At 33.9% G+C, this 19,624-nt stretch overlaps 1 protein-coding gene across 10 annotated transcripts in view; it reads right to left on the bottom strand.

The window, feature by feature from the left end:
- Positions 1–19,624, bottom strand: part of Dmd (dystrophin) — a 1,571,027-nt gene that overhangs the window by 562,967 nt on the left and 988,436 nt on the right. For all 10 annotated transcript variants that reach the window (XM_076918257.1, XM_076918249.1, XM_076918252.1 and 7 more), the window contains one exon: positions 8,564–8,775. In XM_076918257.1, the coding sequence (XP_076774372.1) occupies positions 8,564–8,775 (212 nt within the window). The remainder of the gene's footprint in view (positions 1–8,563; positions 8,776–19,624) is intronic.

Genomic DNA, 19,624 nt, shown 5'->3' with positions numbered 1-19,624 from the left:
TATTTTTGGTGTTGTATCTAAGAAAATATACAACTTTTGTACCTCTATACTTTATACTTTTCTGAAATATTTTAAAGTTTTATGGTGGGTGTGTGAGTGTGTGTAGGCAAGTGGATGGGTGTATGTGGGTAGGGTGGCTGGAAACCATATTAAGTTCCTCCATGGGGAAGTTAGGCGCTGAGGCTGAGGCTACAGTCAGTGGCTCATTAAAGGCCTTCTCCACAGTTATGGCATGGCACCAATGACATGAGAAAGTCCTTGGTTTTCCAAAACGGCTTTATTGGCATGACGGATGATGGTTGAAATCAGGATGTGAAACTCAGGACAGACCTGAGTTAAATAGGGAGGGAGAAAGTGGGGAGGGCTTGGGGAAGAATGCTTAATTGGCTCCACCCTCTGGTCTTCAGGCATCTCATTAGTATGTAAATCTCTCTAGGGCCTGAGGCCTGTTCCTAGTGACTGATGGCCAAAGACCTCTCTGTGGAAGGAGCTGTGGAGGGCTGAAGCTAAATGAAAAGAACCAGGGCTAGGGAGCAGAGCCGAACGCCTGCTGTCCAATAAGGGTCCAGGGTTCCAGGCTTATGCTGGACCAAACACCCAGCTGCTTCTCACAGCCCACTGCCCCACAGGTGTACAACTTTGCACATGCAGTTGTAGGCCCAAAGATGACAATAGTTGTTGTCATTTAATACTCTGTATCTATGCATTTGAAACAGATTCCTCACTGAATTTGCCTTGCTTTTGTCAAGTAGGGTGGAATCCTGCAAACTCTCTGATCCCTTTCAACTGGATAGATAGGCAATTATTGGACACCCAATTTGTTACATGGATGTTGGGATCCAAACTCTAGTACTCATGATTGCAAAATAAGTGATCTTAAATGAGCCAGCACTTAAAGTTTTAGGTCTTGTGTTTAGTTTTAAATTCCATCCTGGAATAGGTTATGTTTTGCAAACCATTATACTTTGCTTATTTTAATTAAAATGTTTACTTTTAATTAACAAATGAAAATCATATACATTTATAGGATAAAACATGATGTCTAAGGTAATTAGTCTAATCTGTTATCTCATATAATGTCTATTATTTTTGTATTGGAGAATTTGAAATGTGGAGTTAAAATGATTAAGATGCATGTGATATTTTATTATTAACCATATCAGCATGCTGTGTAATAAATTTTGAGTATTTATAAATTCTAACTGAAACACCATGTTCTCCACCAGAATACTTCAAGACTCTTGTCATCATCATGCTAGTCTCTACTTGTGTAAGTATGGAATGATTGGAGTCCATATGTAAATTCACGTGATGTTCTTAGATGTTGGGCTTTCTATATCTGACTGATTGTATTTAGTGTAAGTCCATTAACTTCATTCATGCTATTATGAATGATAAAACTTATTTCACTGCATTTTATAAATCATTATTCTTTTTTATTGTACTGTGTTTCATTGGGAAGTATATTACTTCTGCTTTTGTAAGAGTTTGTAAAAGATGGAGATTAATTATTATTTAAATGCTTGGTTGAACTCACTTTTGAAGCACCCTTGACATGCATCTTTCAATTTTGGAAAAAAGTAAAACTATCCTTTTCTTTTCTTGTTATAGGTTAATTGTGTTATTTCTACAGTTGTTTATAACATTCTCTAATATTCAATTTTATTTACATAAAATTAATAACAATATGTTCTTTCATACCTATGATTAATAATTTGAGCCTTTTTTTCTGTTTTTTTTCATTTTAGCAAAAAGAGTTCTGTCTGTTGCATGTAAACACAGTTCTAAATCATTGTGTAGTAAATTAATTTTCTTTCGTTATTTCCACTATAGCATCTATTATGATAACATTAGAATTTTCTTCTTTTTGTAGTTTTCAATGATAGGAAATATGGCTATTGATTTGAGAGTCTTCTTTTTTTTCACAGAACATAATGTCACACACTTCACTCTACAGAGGCCTCAGGATCATCTTTTTTTATTTCTATTTTTCTAAGGGTGGTTTTAATTTTAATAAGATTTATTCTCTAGTGCAGTGGTTCCATTAGCATGCTGTATATAATTTTCACACATTTGCAAACTCTTCAATGTGTTCCAGCTATTTATCTTCAATTTTATTCCATAATCTAAAAATTTATATTATAAAATTTTCATCCCTTTTTGTACTATCTTGAAGAGGATTTATTTTGCAACTGAGAATAACATGAATTCTGCTAATATTGTGTAGATAGTTGTAGAGATGGCTACTACAGTTTGTAAGATTATAATGTTTTTCAAGTATCTTTTCTTGTTTATCTGTCCAGATACTCAATCCGTTATTTAAAAAGAGAAACAGCCAGCTACATTTTCTTGAATTGCATATCATTTTATTTTTTCAGTTTTTGCTTTATGTATTTTAATATTATTTTTCTTTATCTCAGAATGAATTTTATCTATTGAGCATTCATCGTGACTGGTTTATGCTAGCTGTTGTGCTTTCAAAGACAGCATTTCCATGTGGCTCTTGTTTACAGTTTTCCTCTTTTAATTGACCTATATTTGTGGATACATGCCCAAGGCTTTCTCCAATTTCCTCAAATATTCCAGAGCTTTCCAAGCCCCCATATGTTCATCTTAATCCCCAGATGCTCATTTAGAGTTTTTTTCAAAACCTCAATAAACATCACTGACAATATATAGTGTTATATTAAATAACTGCTATGGAGTGATATATATTATAAACATGAATGGATACCTTTTCATAGCAAGTCAAATAAAGACTAGATTCTCCATATAGTTTTGGTTTTATCTTTTCCAGTGGTTCCAAGGCTATTCATCCTCAAGACTACTGTGGAATTATAACATGTCAGAGACTATAATTTTTGGTTAATTTTCTGAGTTTAGAAGATAATTTCTACAACTCTTCCATTTTTTTTTGTGGAGGAGTGGATTTCTAGAATCAGCACAGTATATTTTCAAATACTGAAGGAGTTCAACTGTGAAACCTAGCTAAAATAATGGTGTTGTCTGAGTGTAAAGAAAACAAGACATAGAAACTCTGTCTTAAATATATTTGTGAGTAACAGGGGAATGCACCCTGATATTAGGTATATTGTATCTTAGATCTAAGGTATGTTCTCTATGTTTTAAGTTTAGTGACCTCCTATTGCTTTAAGAAGAAAAGTACTATTAGCTTATTGATTCTTCTTCATTTGGCAGTATTACAGGGAGTACAAAGGGGAGTTTTAAAAATGCATGACCAGATGGTAGGTTCTGAACAGATGATCTTAGACAATGTTTTTCATTATTAGATTAGAAATTACATTGTCAAATTATTAGTTTCAGTCAATTTTGTAACTAATATGCATACATGCATACAGATATATATATATCAAAGTGTGTATGTTTAACATATATAAAATTCAGTTTCTATCATTGTACATACCTGTAATACAGATAAAATACTGTTTCATATGTTAGTGTTACCCCCCACACACACACACACATAAAATAATAATGTACTCTTCAAGTTTATAAAAATATTCCCCCTTATTTCTTTATTTCCTTCTGAAATAACTTGTGATTTTAAAGTGGCTAGTGTAGGTATGTTATAAAACAGGTTTTAGTAAGAAAATTAATTACAATTATAATGTATCTATGGTCCAGTAAAAGATGCATTTAAAACATAGACTTTTCAGCTGAGGAAATGTTTATTTAATAATTGAAAGTTATTAGATTTCTCCGTTCAAATAGTTTCAAGTATTAAATAGCCAAATCAGCAAGGCTCAAACAAGATTTCACTTCTCTATTGAATTCGTGTACTCTTAGCTCACCCAAGCACAAAACAGCTAATACCGTCACGTTTGAAAAGCTTTTATGCTGAATTTGACACAAAAGCAATCACAGAGCAGACAAAAAAGGAATTTCTTTTTCAAAAGCTGAAAGGAGAAAAATAAAGGGAAATTGTGAGCCTGGCCAAATCTTTATTGCCACTGGAAAAGAAAGTTCAAAATGATCAAGAAATAATTTTTCCAAAGATCCCATTGCCAAGTTTGGTCCAATCTTAGTCTGGTGAATAGGCTGTGAACTCAACCAAGATTGTGCCAAATGAAATAAATCCTAGTATGATCAGTGCTGGCGATTTCAGGTACCATTGGCATACTACTTTTGGTTTTTTCAAAAGTTCTAAATGGCATCATCTCTTACAGGATTCGGTTATGGCTTATTGGCAGGGATTTTGTTTACAGTGAAATTCTGTGTGTGTGTGTGTGTGTGTGTGTGTGTGTGTGTGTGTATGTATGGTTTTTTTTTTGGGGGGGTGTTTTGTAATGTCTGTTTCTTGAAAGAGAACATATTTATACCAACCCTAATAAGATCAAATAAGATGTGGTTAATTAAAATAATCTGAATACCAAATGCACATCTTTGTTTCATGAAATTAATGATTTATTCAGCAAAGAAAGAATGTACAAATAGATTATGTATAGTTTATCATAACCCACAAATTAGTAATTCGTAGAATAGACCATCTGGAGTGTGTTTTTCTGCCCAACCAGTGTTCTCCTACTGCTGTCTCCTTCTATCCTGACCATGTTTTTAAGATGGGCTTTCCCAGATGCCATCTCACATGTGATTTCTACCATGTGAATATAGTATTACTTATACAATTTCTTCCCATTATTTTTTAACCAAGAGGTGGATAGTTTTAAAATATCAAAAAAGAAAGGTAAGAGTTAAAGATGGAACTTAGTGTAATGCTATGAAGAATTTAAAATGATAATAACTAAAAAGGATAAAATGGTGAAAAACCATGTGAAAATACTAAACTGAAAATTCAGAAATTTAAAAATTTATACATATTATTATACTATTGTACATAATAGTTAGAAGAGGTTAGAGATTAAAAATCAATAATACATTTAGATTCCTGGGCATCAAAATCAGTAAAACTCAAGTATGTTGATTTATTTAAAGTACTAAAAATATCGCTGGGCATGGTGGCACTGGCCTTTAATCCTAGCACTCAGGAGGTGGAGGCAGGTTGGATCTTTGTCTGGTTGAGGCCACGCTGGTTTACAAAGCAAGTTCCAGGAAAGCCAAGGCTGTTAATCCAGAATAACCTTGTCTTAGAAAACCAAAAAAAGTTATAAAAAGCCATAGAATTGTGTTAGCATTTGAATTCATTGACTGCTATTTACTAAGAGTAGACTGTGTCATCATCAGAAATGGGACAGTAATGGATGCTGACTGCTATATCTCTAGCCCTCCAAATCTGATTAAGGGCCTTGAAAAACTAGTAGGTTCTCTTGGAATCAGAGGAAAACAAATGTAGCAATACTTTATGAGGAGAGAGATGTATCCAGTATCTGATTGTATCTATTTCCAAAAAGTTTTCTTAAAAGAAAATTGTAAATGACAAGCCTGCCAGCATCTCTCAGTAGTGCAAACACATTCACCTATGAAAAGATCTCTTTCATTTGTTCCCCAACTTTGCAAAGAATTAAAAATAGTAGTTTTGTCTAAATGAATATAATTTGAAATTATCTTCAGTTTTTCAGAGTAAAAGACATTGTGAAAATGTTCCCATATTACACTATTGAGTTACTTTCTTTTTCAGCTAGTTGGCTTATCAATAATATCTTATTTGTCAATTAATAATTACTGTTGTCTCTTTCTGAGCCTCATGATGTTTTGTCAATGTGTTTTATTTACACAGAAAGTGAGTGGAGAAGAAATTCTGTAAAGTCATCTACAAGAATAATTGATATAAATTCCTATTCCACATCCTATTCCTATCAAAAGAAGTTACTGAACTTCATCAGCCTTCAGTCTTCTGCATACCATTAAAAAGGAGCACTTTTCATAAGAAATGACTGAGAGAACTAATTAAAAGAATGAATGTAAAATGATTAACATTGTTTTTAATATACAAAAAACACTCAACTTTAGTATTAGAAATTGGATTGTTTTACTATTCATTTATACCATCCAGGGGAGGAGGTGGGTAAGAATATGTCTTGGCCAACTTTATTATCTGCCTTATGACCATACATTTACTGGGACAGCCATGCCTATCATTAAATTTCCAAAAGACAAGAACACCTACAATTTGTATGGATAATGGCTGAGTCATTTTTATGAAATATACAGAAGACTACTCAAAGACATTTTTAAAAGTCTTGAAAAAGTAATTATAATAAATTCTACATTGTGTTAGGTCTTTTAAAAACATTTGTTCAGATATATAAACCGTTTTGCTTTCTTCCATATTTTATTTTCTTTTAGTCTGTTTTAAACAGCTACTTATTAGACCCTAATAATTCCTGACACCCCTATGATTCTCTCAAGGTAAGATTAAATTTGGATAATCATTCTTTAGAGCCAAATATAGCACAAATATATCTTATTTTCCCCGTCCATCTCAAACCCTCTTTGTGATAATTTTGTATCCATTAACCCTTTTTATGATCTGTGAAATTCATAGTATACTAACTTATAGATAAGAACAAAGCAATCAAGAATAACCACGTGGATTGAATTTCAAATAGTCAGACTAAGAATTAAAAAAACAATTATTAGAAATTATTTATGTATCTGTATCAGGAAATTAATAATAATAGAGGGAATAATGAGTCTTGAAATCCTACATGGCTTTCCAGAATTTTTTATTATACTAAAGATCTTAAGTTCATAGCAGCTTAGATCTTTTAACAAGGTAGCTTTGATGAAGATTGGCTAAAAGCTTATTAATACCATTCAGTGTGTCTGAAATTAACTGGGAAAAAGATCTGGTCAGTGAGGCATGGTAGAAATATTAGGCCTTCCATAAAATTCATCAACTAAATGAGCTCATTATCAGTGGCTTTAGGGCAACCTGTATGTTTAAAACAATAGTTTTAAAAAAAACTAGGAAAGCTTATCCCCAAGTGGCCAGTTGGACAGAAATTATGGAAAAAGGATTTATCAGCTTCTAATAAACTATAACTAACAAAATCAATTATTATTAATTTTGATTGTATTATATTCTTGATATCTCAGGTTTTATTTCTCAATACAACTTAACACAATATAAACAGACTACTTTGGATATGAGATATTTTAGAAATGAAAAAAGACATTATACAAGAAAATTATGTTTTTTCTTAGATAACATAACTTGTATCAGATTCAGATCCTTGCCTACCAGAAAGACTTACTGATGGAATGGGGGAAAAAGTGAAGTTTTTGATCAAATATCCAACCATATACACCTTCCAACTATGTTACTTCACTGGCTAAAAAAAAAAAAATATCTCTTAACAGTATCCACTGTTTAGCATTTAATATCTCAGATGGCCAATACATGTAAAATTTGAAATGATAAAATGTATATAAAGCATCATGCATAGTACTTAATAAAATGAATGTACTTTATTTCTTTACAATTTCCTTTTAGCCTAGAGAGTGCTTAACTATTAATTGAAAAGATATTTCTAATGCTTTTTTAAGAAAAGAAGGAGAAAAAGAGAAGGAAGAATAAGAGGCATAGAAAGTGCTGTGCTAACATCAAAGAATGGGGGAAGAAGGAGAGAGTACAAGTTCCTCATATACCTTTTCTGGTACCCACCCACTCCCTAATCCAATTAGAGCTAGTGAGATATAAGGGGGGGTATATTTATTACTTTTCCTAGAAAGGAATTAATGACGAATATTGTTAACATCATACTACTATAGAAGTGTTGTGTGCATATTATCTTTGAAGTGTTCTTAAAAGAATGAAGTGGTGTAAAACCCAGGTGTTAAACAGTGATTTATCTTACTTATTAGAGTGAATAGGGGAAGTCTTGAATTCAACCACCCTCCAAAAAAATTTGGCATGTTGGCAAAGCACAGGTCTGTAATTCCAGGAGTATAGGCAGAAAGATCAGGAGTAAAGGCAAAAATAGGCTATGCAAGACCCTGTATTAACAAAACAAAACCAAAACTAACAAATTTTGTTCACACTATAAGACAAAAGTTAACTTTAAGGTTGCAATGTGCCATCAATTTTCCTCTAACCTGTACTATGCCTCAAAATTTTAACCAGGTAGGAGTAGTGGCACTCATCTGTAATCTTGAGGATTTTGAGTGTGAGGTTTTGTCTCCAGCCAGACTCCCCAAGATCCCAGGGACTAAACCACCAACCAAAAATATACATGGAGGGACCCATGGCTCCAGCTATATTTGTAGCAGATAATTGCCTTATCTAACATCAATGGCAGGGGAGGCCCTTGGTCCTGTGAAGGCTCTATGCCCCAGTGTAGGGGAATGTCAGGGTGGTGAGGTGGAAGTGTGTAGGTGGGTGGGGGAGCACCCTCATAGAAGCAGGGGAAGGAAGAATGGAATAGGGTTTTGTGGAGGAGAACTCAGAAGGGAGATATTTGCAATGTAAATAAAGTAACCAATAAAAAAGAGATTTTTGTCTCAAAAACAAACACAAGCAAGAACTCCAGTGTTCATTTTTTAAATGTAATTTTCACTAAAAAACATTAAATTTTAAGCTATGGCATGCTTTCATTTTCTCTAACAAGTATTTTATTTTTAAAGGGATATGTTTGACACTAACCTTGGTTTCTGTGATCTTCTTTTGGATTGCATCCATTGTGTGAGGATCTTCTTTCCATGAGTCTAGCTTGCCTCTGGCCTGTCCTATGACCTCTTCAGCTTTTTCCTTAGCTTCTAGCCATTGTGTTGAATCCTTTAACATTTCATTCAACTGTTGTCTCCTGTTCTGCAGCTGTTCTTGCACCTCATCCCACTGAATCTGAATTCTTTCAACTGGAACGAAAGGAAAAATAAAGGACAGTAAGTACTACTCAAGAGAAGATAGTGGAATTTAGGATCTAAATGCCATTGCAAATTTATATTTCTCATTAAAAATATCCAAAGTGCTATATGGGTGGGATAGGTAGAATAATAAATAAAATAATTTCTTCACTCAAGTGGCAAATTTGACTTTATATTAAATTACTTACATGGAAATAAACTAGAATATTGGTGCTATGTTTAGACATATAGATTCAACTTTAGATTCTGGTATCAAATAACTATTATTATTTCTTAGAAAGGTACTGAAGGGCTTGGGCCCTATTACTTAAGCACTTGTGAGTGTAGCGATCTGTGTTTGAATCAAAATGGGAAGCAGAGAAAGGCTCAATGAGCTCATTGGGCAGCTAGTCTGTCTTACTTAGTGATGTTTCAAATTAAACAGAGATTTTGTCTCAAAGAAATGGTGAAAAACACCTGGGGAATGACAACAGAGCTTGTGCTCTGGCCTTCATGTTCAAATGAGACCAAATAAGACAAGACATTGATCTTCTTTATACATATTAACAAGGACATTTTGACAAATATACTTGATGCATATGCCACTATGAAGGAGATTTTATACCAAATATTACCAACATTGTAATAATATCCAGATGATATGAGTCCATGATTCTTATAGGTATCAATACGTTTTGGGCACAATATCTTTGCCTTTTCCTATTCCAATTCTTTTTATGATAAATTTGACATTTCAAAGGAGGTATCTAGAGAACAAATTATTCAAGAGATTTTTGTGAGCAGCTTTTTATAACTATGGTTTAAGATATAACATTTTCCTTCTAGGTATATCTTTGATAACTAACTGCATATTCAAATATCATTATTATAGATGAAGAGTTTTCCTGATCATTTGTACAGCCACGGACACTTATCACACACTACTGTGATTTATAGTTTTACTTTTCTATCTCTCACTCTACATAGCAGATACCTTACCTGCAAGGATAGGAATTTGTAGTGGATGCTGCCAGTGACCAATCTATATACCTTTGGTGCTTTCCTTGAGTACTCATTAGCAAGCACTTGCATTAATACAAGCATGAAGGATTTCTCTTAACTTGAACAGACTTGCAGGGAGAATTAAAGCCCCAGTAGCAGTATTAAGGCAATGGCAGACAAGAGTTGGAAAAAATGCTACTCCTTGATCCCTGCCCTTGTTGCTTTCGGGTAAAAACTATGAGAAGTGTTTTCCACTATTCTCTGGGTGTTCCCTTAGAAATGCTGAACAACTGTTAAAAAACAATAGCCCCCACCATAACTGGCTTCCTTAGTTTCTTTCATTTTCCTATCTCTGTTCTACAGGTAATTTCCCCTACAGGTAATTTCTTTGGTTACCTTACAAATAAACCACATTTTCCTCTATCATTCTGAGGTTTGTTTCTTGGCAAACCTAGTCCAAATTAGTATTACTATATTCAATAAAATAAAAACAATCAAGCTGTTTGCAAGATGGCTTAGTTGGTAAAGGCATATGCTGCTCAGCTTGATGATCAAAGGTCAAACCCTAGGACCGATATGGTAGAAAGTTGTTCTTTGTTCTCCACATGTGCTGCATGGTACATGTACCCCTCTCATTCACCTATCTACCCACAAATGTGTATGTACATAAAAACAAACAAATGTTAGTAACTTTTTAAAAAAGAAAGTGTTACCAAGTCATTGGTGCACAGCTTATCACTTGGAATTTGGTATACTTCCAGTAACACTTTGCCAAATGAATTATTCTAAAGATAATTTCAATTCTCCACATTCTTTTTTTATAAAAATGAAACAATGATTCCAAAGTCAACCCTTTTTCTAAATCTTCAGTCATTCTTACTGAAAAACAATCATTGTCTTTTTATTATGTTTCCACTTAATATTGTTTCAATAATTGTTATAACTTCTGTTTTATTGTCCTCATTGATACTCATAATCTTTATTTTATATAAATAAATGTTCTATGATTTTTGGGTTCTATGGTTCTAATTTGATTTTTGAGTCTATATTTTCAGGGAACTTTTCTACATTTTTTCTAATTTAATTTGTGTTAGGCATATTGTCTATTTGTGTTAAATGCCTTAAAATCATGCTTGTTAGTAGAATACCATCATATCATTGAATTCCATAGACAAAATGTATAGTGAATTGACGAATCCTCTAGATTGAGTTGTATAATCCTTTTGGAGTGTTTGAAATTCAATCATTGACAAAGTAATACAGAAAAGACTTTCTATTTTATAGGCATTTTAAAACTTAGAACCACATTAGCTTAAATATCCAACAAAAGGGAGAGAGAACCTGTAGAAACCATATCCAGAAGTTAGGCAAGGCTCCTTGTTGACAGATGGGGCCACTCACCCATCTACAAAATTTTAACCCAGAATTACTCCTGTCTAAAGGAAATGCACAAGAGTGGAATAGAGACTGAAGGGAAGGCCATCCAGAGACTGCCCCACCTGGAGATCCATCCCATATATAGTCACCAAACCTAGACACTATTGAGGATGCAGGGAACTGCTTGCTGACAGGAGCCTGATATAGGTGTCTCCTGAGAGCCTCTGCCAGAGCATGACAAATACAGATGCAGATGCTTGCAGCCAACCATTGGCTTGAGCAGGGTGTCCACAATGGAGGAGTTAGAGAAGGGACTGAAGGAGCTGATGGGGTTTGCAACCCTGTAGGAAGAACAACAATATCAACCAACTAGAACCTCCAGAGCTCCCAAGGACTAAACCACCAACCAAAGAGTACACATAGATGGACCCATGGCTCCAGCTGCATATGTAGCGTAGGATTGCCTTACCTGACTTTTATGGGAGACGGAGCTTTGTTCTGTAGAGGTTTGATGACCCAGTGTAAGGGAATGCTAGGGTGGTGAGGCAGGAGTGGGTGGGTGGGTGGTTGGCACTCTCATAGAAGCAGGGGAGAGGGGAAATGGGATAGGGGTTTGCAGAGGGAAAACTGGAAGGGGGATAACATTGAAATGGAAATAAATAAAACAATAAATAAAAAATAAACTTAGAATTACATTGAACTCTAGAAGGTAACAACCCCAAATAATGTATTATTATTATCATCTAAGTATAATTTGATGAATACTATAAAAAGAGAAGTATGTATCACTGTGAAACAATGTACACATATGAGAATTCATTTTGAAGTGGAGAAATTATGGAGAGATTATTGCCTTTACAAGAGGACATGAGCATAAGGCTTTAGAGAAATAAACAATCAATTTGCCAAGTATGTAAAAAACAGTATTTGACTTGTAATTCTCCTAGTTATACAGTCAACAGAAGTATATATTTATTTATACTTACCAAAAGATTTACTTTACATGTCTTTTAAACTAATGTATGTATATGTTGAATCTCTTTTTGTGTCTATCTATCATCTATCTATTTATCTATCTATCTATCTACCTATTTACCTGCCTACATACCTATTAATCTGTCTATGATCTCTTGTGGTAAATTGAGTGAGAGATTTATGACTATTTTCAACAATATAGATAGATCTCAAAAATATAATGTTGACAGGTGAAAAAGTCAGTGATATAATTGATCAGATATTGAAAACATGTTTGATTAAATGCATCATAATAAACTGAGGAAAAAAGAATAGGAGATTTTAGGACTCTGAAAAGTAATTACCTTTGGATTCTTATGAAGGTGTCTGACAAGGTTCTGATAATACTCTGTTTTTAGAGTTGTGTAGTTTTTACACAGATGCATTCTGTTTGTGATTATTTAGTAATTTAGATGTTTATGCTGATTATAATTATCATTATACATTGGAATTAAATAAGTAAATATAATAAAGTGTTATTTAACTTATAAAATCTACTATATGTATAATTTATAGGTTTTTTTCAAAAGTAGTACAACATGTATTACATGAATTAATTTGCTAAAGTTACAATATGGTATAGGGCTTGTATTTTTGTAGATGTTGCTCAGTGGTTAAAAAAGAAATTAATAAGCTTTCCCACTACAATGGAGTCTGATCCTCTGTATCACAAAAGAAGAATATGTAAGGTATATTTAATGAACAGTAAACTAGGTTAGATTTGACTTGCCATAACAGATTAGACCATAAAGACTAATCAGTTGTTCACCTATGGAGTTAAAAAAGTGGGCAATGCAGTTGATTAACTGGCAGTAATTACCAGGGAAGACCCTGAACAAACACATGTAGAAAATTTTAGAAGCATTACAGGTATTTCATTTTGTCAAAAGATGAAAGAGGCTTAAAATCTGAAGATCATCAAAGCGAAGCTGTTATTTTGGAAATGGTTCAGTGTGGGAGTTGGACAGCATACAGACCTAGTAATTGTCCATAATGGGCAGCAATTCAAATTACAGATTTTTATCACACTTGCAACACTTCCCCCCAGGAGATTGATTGACCAAAGATGTATTATGGCAATACATTTGGTCACTAGAGCTCATACTGTTAGATTTACATTTACACCAGATTCCACTGACATGCAAATGTGAAATAATAATAAAATATATGCACATAAACTCAGACAATCTGTGCATGTTTCTAATTGAAAAGCAACTCAGAAATACACATTTTTTTCCTCATAGAGGTCCATTGCAGAAAGCTTCTCAACTGATTTACAGAGTATATAGATGCTGGATAATGAAGGGAAGTAAATAACCAAAACTACGATTCAGAATGACAGACTGGGACACAGCATGAGTCTTGATTTACAGGTCTCCAAAAGTGTCAAATTGGAAACCCAGTAATCATGCTAAGAATCACAATATTGCAGAAAGAACAGTTCAGTTGATTAAGTACTAACCAATTCTTTACTTCACGTTCTTAAATGAGCTATGTTTGATTATTGATATACATTCTTGACTGAAATAAATTCCTACAGCTTTCCTAGGAATGACTGGTATGTAAGAAAATAAATGATTGCTATTTTGAACATCCACTGCTACTGAACAAAGAATAACAATTTCAGCACTGATGTTATAGACTGAGAATTAGAAGTTTGTGCTATTGAATTTAAGAAAGTAACCTTGATTTTCAGTGTGTCCTGGATTCTAGCCCTAGTTTTGTAATTAAACAGCAAATTTTAATTTGAAAAGTTAATTTACTAGGCAAGCATCAGCTTCCTCAACTGAACAAAAGTAAAATAATTAACAGCTGGATAGACACAAAGTTATTGTGATGACAATTTTAAGCAATGGGCACAAGCATAAAGGGCCTTGTTAAGCAAGGTGCTGCCGCTTTCCTAAAAGGAAAAGACCAAACAAACAGCAGATTATCAGGACCCATCCATGATATGCTAGGGGTACACACTGTGGATTTTAATGATCTCACAGATCATCCAAATATTCCATGTAAAAAATACCAGGCTGAAACATTTATACTGTGGGCTAATCTTCTGAGGTCACATGAGCAAATGAAGAGAACAGATATAACCTGTTTGGAAAAATAAGGGATAATGATCCCAAGTATAGTCAAGACAATAAACTTTGAACTATAATTTTGTGGTTAGAAAAAAAACATGGAGAATTACAGACTGTCTCATGAGGCAATAAAGAAATCACCATTACTGTATTTCTGTTCTTAACTACATACCAAGAATTATTTATATATTTCAATGTTTGACCTTCAAAGATCTAAAGCAATGAAAAGCAAAAAAGAATATTAACCAAATTATAGATGATATTGATATATATCCTTGTGACTTCCAAGAAGCATATAACATGAGTTTATGGAAGATCTATAAATATGTAAGTACTACAAAAGAAGTTCATAACAAGTTCATGAAGAATAAGAAGAGGAATATATGGTAACCATGTATGCTACATTTCATTTAGGAAAAAGAGAGGAGGAATATGGTTACTGTACTATACCTATACCATATCAGACTCTAGAGAGAAGAAGTCAAGGGAACATAACGAAGACCTAGTTAATATTATCAAATGGATCATCTGCTTTTCTTCTACTCTCCAAAACCTGCAATGCAGGGATAACAAATCCTTTAGATCCACAGATGATAGAAGCAGAATAAATATTGAATTTAAAGTATATCAATATCAACCAAACAGATAATATTTGTTTGGAGCATGGAAGTGATAATTAATTTACTCTTAATTGTATACTAACTATAATGTAATATAGAGGTAATAACAATAGAGATCAGTAATCTACAGAGATTAAATAAATAATGGCCACGATTCATTATCTGTATCTGTCCCTAGTTTGCTCTCAATTATAGGGGTAAAGATGTGCAATTATCTGCTTATCTAATATTTCTCCAGGCTTTGTAAATTTTGAGTGATGAAACAAAGAGTAAGCAGATTGGCTGTGCTATGAGATTCTTTCCAGCTGTAACAAGTTGTGACATGCATGTTTCTTAATGCTTCTGCTGGAGGTAGAAGACTGAAAAATTTAGCAACACTGATTTCATGTGCAATCAACATATCAACAGGCATATTGTTCCCCTAGATGGTCATTAGTCATGTTTCACCTTGATAATCCTGTGGCCATATACTCAGTCATGCTGAAAGTCAGATAAAGTAAGCTCAAACCAACCTTTAAAATGTCCTTTTCTGGATTGATGGTGCCTTTCTCTTTGAATCTTGATAGAGGCATACACCACACTGGTATGTATGTTTTATTCATAAAAGCTCATCAAATGGAATACTGAGACATATGCTAAACTACGGTTGGTATAGACAAAAGAAATGCCCTGAATAATGAGCTCTAGATAAAGAAATATCCATTGTATTTAAGGGTAAAATGAACTGATATCACAGAATTACTTTGGAATGCAACAGAAAACAATGAGGATTGTCAGTAGTCAAAGAGATGAAGTAATTAAGCAGGCTCTGGGTTCTTTTTTTCAACTTAAAAGAAATTGTTTTATTTCTTTTGTAGCAGTTAAGAAGTGTAAAATCAATGTATGCAACCACCATTACAAACTAGGCATAGAATAAAATATCTTGAAATGTGATTTTATGAAAAATATTTTTTCTTTTTTTAAAATTTATTTTATTGGATATTATATTTACATTTTAGATTTTATCCCCTTACCTCATCCCCCTACAGGAACCCCCATCCCATCCCCCCTCCTCCTGCTTCTATGAGGATATGCCCCCACCTACCTCCCCACTGTCAAATTCCCCCACCCCGACTTGGTGTCCAGCCTTCATGGGACCAGGCTCTGAGTTCTAAATGATGAGTTCTTGGCTATAACTGCAAAGCTTTCAGTTTCTTTACCCTTTTGAAACATTTCATAGCATTAAATTGTTAAGTAAAGCATTTTCCCATCGCAAACAAAGCAGCAGCTACTTAAGCAGTTTTGAAATTTGCTAACACCTCTTTTGAATGTTGAAAAAAATACCACCTGTAGAAATGGAAGTTTAAAAGATATTAAACAGGATTCATAAGAATACAATGTTCAAATGCTTTGCTCAAAATCACACTAAATGTGAATGGAGTGGAGCTAGAAATGAACTTCCGGCTGGTTTCTTTGTTTTCCAATCATTAGGCTGGCAAATATATATTGGTTGACAATATTAAAAGTATGGTGAATAGCCCCATGGAACAGATAGATAATGAGTATATCTTCTAAAGAATGTTTATTGTCCTATTTGGCTTATTAATCACATGAAAGTTCTTATTATGGAAGATGATTTTAAAAATGGGGAGACTGTTAGTACACATGAAAGCTTTACAAGTACCTGCAAATACCCATGTTGTTAAATGCTTCATCTCCAGCTTGTCTTTGCTAAAGGAGTCTGAAAATCTTTAACAGGCAAGACATAGTGCAAAGGCTTTGGATAATTGAATATGAGTCCTAAAAGAGGATTGTAAATCTTTTTTTTCTCTGTCATTTGCTTCCTTCTAATCATGAGATCCATGAGATGATGTGTGGTTTTGTCTCCCTGTGGATCTTGCCATGGCATGATCTACTAGCCAAAAAAAGGAAAAAGCCTACCCAACTTTTTATTTTATAAGTTGGTTATCTCCATAATTTATTGCAGTGGCAGAAAGCTGACTAATATAAGAACTGTAAAATATTGGTGTTTATTATCCTAGGTCACATGCAAGTCACAGAAAAGAAACTATCTAGATGTAACATAAACACAGCCTATTGTTGGGTAATTCATCTGTCCAGTCACCCAGTCACTGCATAATTAGGTGTCACTATAGCAAATAAAATGCGAACAGCCTAAAAAGTTATAGAAACAGTCCATTTCAGCAGAGTTAAAGGGTCCCATTACAATTACAACACCATAGATTTATTAAAATTCCAAAACCATGCAATGCACATAACAACATCCATCCATCACTATAAATTTGTACAACATTTATGCATTCATTGGAATACAGACATCTTTTCCATTAACACCCATGAAATTGCATTTGTACACCTTGTACTCAAACTTTGATGTTAATAAATGAACAAAAGCTATCAGAAAAATGACATGGGCTTACTGTCATTGTTATGCAAACACTCCACAGATTCTTCTTTCAAGTTAAGCAAATAAAAGTTATTTATACTGATATAATGCACTGAATACAAACTATTTGTAAAATATAAAATCATGCACATATGTGTTCTTCCGTAGTCAGCATTTGCTCTTCAGTTTGAGGTGCTCCTCTGTCCCATACATGGATCTGTTCTTGTACTCTATTTTCTAGTCTGTTTTACTTCTTGATGCCAATTATTCTATTTCAAAACTTTCTGTATTTTTAATCTCATTCTAGAACACATCTATTTCTTCTGATGTTTACAAGAAAATAAGAATTAAGCAAATGAACATGCTCCATAGTTGTATTTTTTCTTCCATTCCTTTCCACCCACCTAACAAATCATGTCTTTCTCCTCCACAGAACAGTGGTTCAAACACAGCACTTGATGTGGCAGGATGGGAGGATACCCAGCAGAAGGACCCACATTCTTAGAGGGAAGAGAAGGGGGTGGGTGGAGGGATTGTGTATGTGTGTGTGGGGGGGGAGGGGTGTTAACTGGGAGCAGTGGTAGGTCAGGATCAGGATGGAAAATGAATAAACATATAAATTAATGAGAAAAAAGATGGTTTGGATCACAGCATCACTTTTCTTTGGAAATTCTGGCTCTCTCCTTGATTTTCTAAACCAGGATTTTCATTTTAAACAAGATTCTTCTGGTGATTTAATATTCATGCTAAAGTCTGAGAAGCACTAGTTTCTACCCAGCATTCCCACAATCATATCCCAGGTGATGTTCCCACCCAATGCAAATTGGCGTTTGCCACTGAAATTGCTTTTGCAGATGATAGCAGCAACCTTCAAGTTGCTATAGCACCAGAGCTCATAGACTGTGTATTTATTTTCATAACGTGCCCTTATGTGTCATCACCGACAAAGCCTTCTTAAGTCTTCTCTTCTGATTAAGAGAACAGAATTGTGCTTTCATTTTGTTCTAACAGGTTGGCCACTTCTCAGATTGTTCTGTCTACCCCTTAAATACTGCTATTCATGGGGGAGGGGCTCTCTTTAATTTCCACTTCATTTACATATTCTCCCTGGTGAATTCATTTCCATATACTGCATCATTTGCAACCTCTCTGGTGAGCTCATTCAAATCTCTGTATTAAGCAATCTCTTTAGATCCACAGAGCCAGCTGCCCACTAAATCACTTTGAAAGTGTCAATATAACCAAATCTAGCATACCATCACCCTTCTTTTGTCTAACTCCTAACACATCTGTTTCCCTCTCTAGTCATTTAAGGGGAAACCTACAAACCATCCTGTTCCACTTACCTCCTGTCTTTGAACAAAGAATTCCAAGTCATATAACCTTTCAACCTTTTTAATTGCTCTTCTAACCTCTCTATCATCTGACTATCTCTTCCTTAGGCTGCTTTAATTAAAAGCCCCCTGTTGCTTTCTCTAATTGTTAGATCATAAGCTTTTCTACACATTTGAATTACCTGGGGTACTTTAAAAAATACCAGTGTCTGGGACCCAGTCTTAAAGTTTCTGAATTAATTGGCTTGGGGTAGAATCAAGGCAACAGCATTTTTGAAAGCTTCCTATAGTGATTCTACTATGTAGCCAAAAATGCAAATTAATAATCTAATACTGGCCCTTTGTATTGTTTATCCATCTTCATTACTTTGGTCAAATAAGTCTTTTGAAGATAAAAATCTAATTCTGTCTGTCACCATGTGTAAAATTCCACTCATTTTCCATTCCTTTGTGCTATCTAGGTAAAATAAAAATGACACACTCTCTTACAAGATATTTGAAAAAAATAGACTTTACTTTTCTTTATGTTTTAGTTTCTTAGCTTCTGATGCTTGATGTAAAGGCTGTTCTCACAGATGATTCTTCAGCATATGTTCTGTGAGCTATACATCTCCCCTGTGTGTTTCTGTTCACGAGTTCTTCTCCTTTTTTAGATGGCACAGTCTGCTTCAGCGTCACTGCCATTAATCATTTGTTCTCCCTGATCATTCTCTTTGACTAAACCAAAGGTTGCACTGCTCTGCCTTTTGAATTTCTTAATCATTTTTTTTTGTTTCTTTATCTTAACCCTGAATAAAAAGATTGCACTGTTTAGTAATTATTTATTTAATGTCTGATGTACTCATTACCTGATGATGGGCCACACTTAGGAGAAGTGAGTATGGGACATAAGAGGAGATAAAAATGTGTAGAAAGGACAAATACCACTTGTTAATCATCCACAGGGCATTATAATAAAGGCAAAAATGCTCACAAACATATGTACTACATAAAGTCATTATATATATAAATATATATATATATATATATATATATAAAGTGCTATGAGAA

The sequence above is a fragment of the Arvicanthis niloticus genome, chromosome X, assembly GCF_011762505.2.
Source record: "Arvicanthis niloticus isolate mArvNil1 chromosome X, mArvNil1.pat.X, whole genome shotgun sequence".
In the NCBI taxonomy this organism is placed as follows: Eukaryota; Metazoa; Chordata; class Mammalia; order Rodentia; family Muridae; genus Arvicanthis; species Arvicanthis niloticus.
This window is presented reverse-complemented; position numbering and strand designations above follow the sequence as displayed.